Source organism: Seriola lalandi, unplaced genomic scaffold (genome assembly GCF_002814215.2).
Source record: "Seriola lalandi dorsalis isolate HSWRI2012SDOR001 ecotype SW California unplaced genomic scaffold, Sedor1 jcf7180002054478, whole genome shotgun sequence".
NCBI lineage: Eukaryota > Metazoa > Chordata > Actinopteri > Carangiformes > Carangidae > Seriola > Seriola lalandi.
The window spans coordinates 410,231-413,227 of NW_019525031.1; the positions used below are offsets into that span (position 1 = coordinate 410,231).

General features: G+C 40.1%; 1 protein-coding gene across 1 annotated transcript in view; it reads left to right on the plus strand.

Annotated features, from left to right (window-relative positions):
• ddb1 (damage-specific DNA binding protein 1) overlaps positions 1-2,997 on the plus strand; it is a 44,513-nt gene that overhangs the window by 29,707 nt on the left and 11,809 nt on the right. Inside the window, exon 21 of the mRNA XM_023412381.2 lies at positions 596-690. Within this exon, the coding sequence (XP_023268149.1) occupies positions 596-690 (95 nt within the window). The remainder of the gene's footprint in view (positions 1-595; positions 691-2,997) is intronic.

Consider the following 2,997-nt stretch of genomic DNA (forward strand, 5'->3'; position numbering starts at 1 on the left):
CCCCTCATTTCCTTTCAGGTGCCGTCCCTCTCGACGTGCTCGCCTTTCATTTATCCTCTCATAGCTTTTCATTCTGCCGTCGTCCTTACTCTTCTTCACACACACACACACACACACACACACACTCTCTCACACTCACACACACACACACACAAACAGACACACAGACACACACACACAGACTCACACACACACAGACACACACAGACACAGACAGACACACACACACACACACAGACTCACACACAAACACACACACAGACACTCACACACTCTCTCACACACACACACACGCACACACACACACACACAGACACACACACACTCTCTCACACACACACACACACACACACACACACAGACACACACACAAACACACAGACACACACACAGACACTCACACACACAGACACACACACACTCACACACACAGACACACACACACACACACACACACCTCTTTCACAGCTGTTGAGTGGTGCACTGCTCGGCCAGGCTAAGAGCCTGTAGGTGCTGGTTCAGCTCGGCGTTGAGCGTGCGACACTTTGGATATTAGGTGCATGCTGGGTAACGGCCTCCGTGCTCTCTCCTGCAGGTAAGCTGCAGACGGTGGCGGAGAAGGAGGTGAAAGGCGCCGTCTACTCGATGGTGGAGTTCAACGGCAAACTGCTGGCCAGCATCAACAGCACAGTAAGTGATGCTTGGAGATCTGAGCGGAGCTCGACGTCTCGTTTGCTTCAGATGATGTTTGACTGTCGAACAACCATCAGACCCGTCAGCACAGTTTACATCTCTCACATGGTCTTTCAAGTCCTTTAATTGATTATTGATTATTGACAGGAAATGAATCAGTGAAACCTTTTGATTGACTCAAGCATGAGAAAAAGAATTGGTTTGGTTGTGGTCTGTTGATTGGACAACACATTTCAAGATGTCACCTGTGCGACCTTGTACCTCCTGACATTGAACAGACAGAATAACTTATTGATTAATATAAAAACAAAAACTAGCAGCTCGACTTCCCACATCGTAAAATGCCATATTCCTAAAGCTTCATTGTCGGGGCTCCTCAGGTGACCTTCACTCACTTTAATACCTGGCTTCTTTTTAAGACTGAAATGTGTTTTTCTCACCGAGCGACTCAACCTCTGGATGACTTGTGTGTTTTAACTTTCTTCTCTTTGACGGCTTAAGAAGCATGTGATGTGTTGGGGAAGAAAAGTGCCTCCTCAGTCATTTTAAAGTCCAATATCTCAGTAGATTTATCCTATATGGATCGCTGTGCGAAATCACTTGACATACAGTTTGAAAGAAACCCCCCCCCCACGGTGCTGTAATACTCTGCTCATCCCCACCGAGCTATAGATAGATTAAACGGATTAAAAGATTGAAAAGGAAGCTTTATCTTAAGATATCGAGCATCAAATAGTCATGGATTGCTGATATCTGGAACCTTCCTACCGCCTCCTTTTGGTAACATTTTCCTCACTGAATTGGACCTATAATTAATAATTTAACTGTAAATTACTAAAGTATTAAAATGGCTGCACAGCGTCACAGAAAATCTTTAAATTTCAGACTCTGTCGGTTTCTTCGGGTCTGGGGTAAATGTTTCCTCTGAAACTCTCTGTTACGCACCAAAGTTAAACGGTCATTAAGGACTAATCCATCATGGAAGTGATATCAACTTCCCCCTCTGACAGCGGCCTCAGCAGACCATAATATAACATGGTGACAAGCTCTGACATTAGTTGCTGGTGAAACGACTTCTTTTCATCAACTGGACGTTATTCTCTCTTCCTCTGACAGGCTGTAAAGGGTTAACTCCATCACCGCCGCTGCTTCAGACTCCGTATTCATGTAGGAATCTTAATCTGAAGCTGTGAGCTGCTTTTATTTTGGAAATGTCCAAACTGAAGTGGAAACAGACACGTGTCATTTTTCCTCTTTACAATAACCTCATAAAGGATTTATAAATGTTCTATGACCAGTTTATTAATTAGCTTTTTAACACTTTATAAATCATTTATAAGCTCCTATAACACACTGGATGAAAAGGGAAACACTGACTTGTCGCTTGCCAAATAGTGAGCCCACATTTATTTGTGCCGTTAAGCCTCATTAGTTACTGAGCTTTGTCTGTTTCCTCTTGATCTGCTTCGTCATATATTATTTAAATTAAGCAATTAACCACCGTCAGCATCTTAATGATCAAAAAGTTTCATCTGGCAGATCAACTTATGGCAGATCACATGACCAGATTCCTCCTCTGAGGCCTTGGCGCTGTTGTTTACCTTGACATGCGTCCTCGTTATAATCTCAGCTGTTGATTGGATATTAACATGCAGATGCTTTCTGCTGGTTGGTCTCTTCTTCAGGACCTTAACATCCAGGTAGAACACAGGTGGAACCTTCCTTTACCTGGTGAACTGCTCAGTCTTTGTCCCACAACCACTAACATTTATAAACACTTCATCATTCATTAACGAGGCTCCTGTTACCACTTCTAAATGGTAGTGACTCGTTAGTAAGATTAATGAGCAGTGGGCATGAACTTGATTTTGCCAAATAGTGAGCCGGCATCAATGTGTGAAAAATGTGTTATAACTTGTTTATAACTGTTAATTTATGATTTATAAAGTATTAAAAACCAAATTAATCACTTAATTAGAAGGGAAGTCTTATTGTTGAGGGTTACCAGTATTTATCTTTATCTGATTCCCAGTATTTTGAGATCTTTATTCATCTTGTTTTGGGATTTCATCGATGAAATGTTTGAAATACTATATATATATATATGTGTGTATATATATATATGTGTGTATATATATATATGTGTGTATATATATATATATGTGTGTATATATATATATGTGTGTATATATATATATATATATATATATTATATATTATATATATATATATATATATATATATATATATATATATGTGTGTGTATATATATATACTGTATCTTATTTACAATTTTAGGAACTA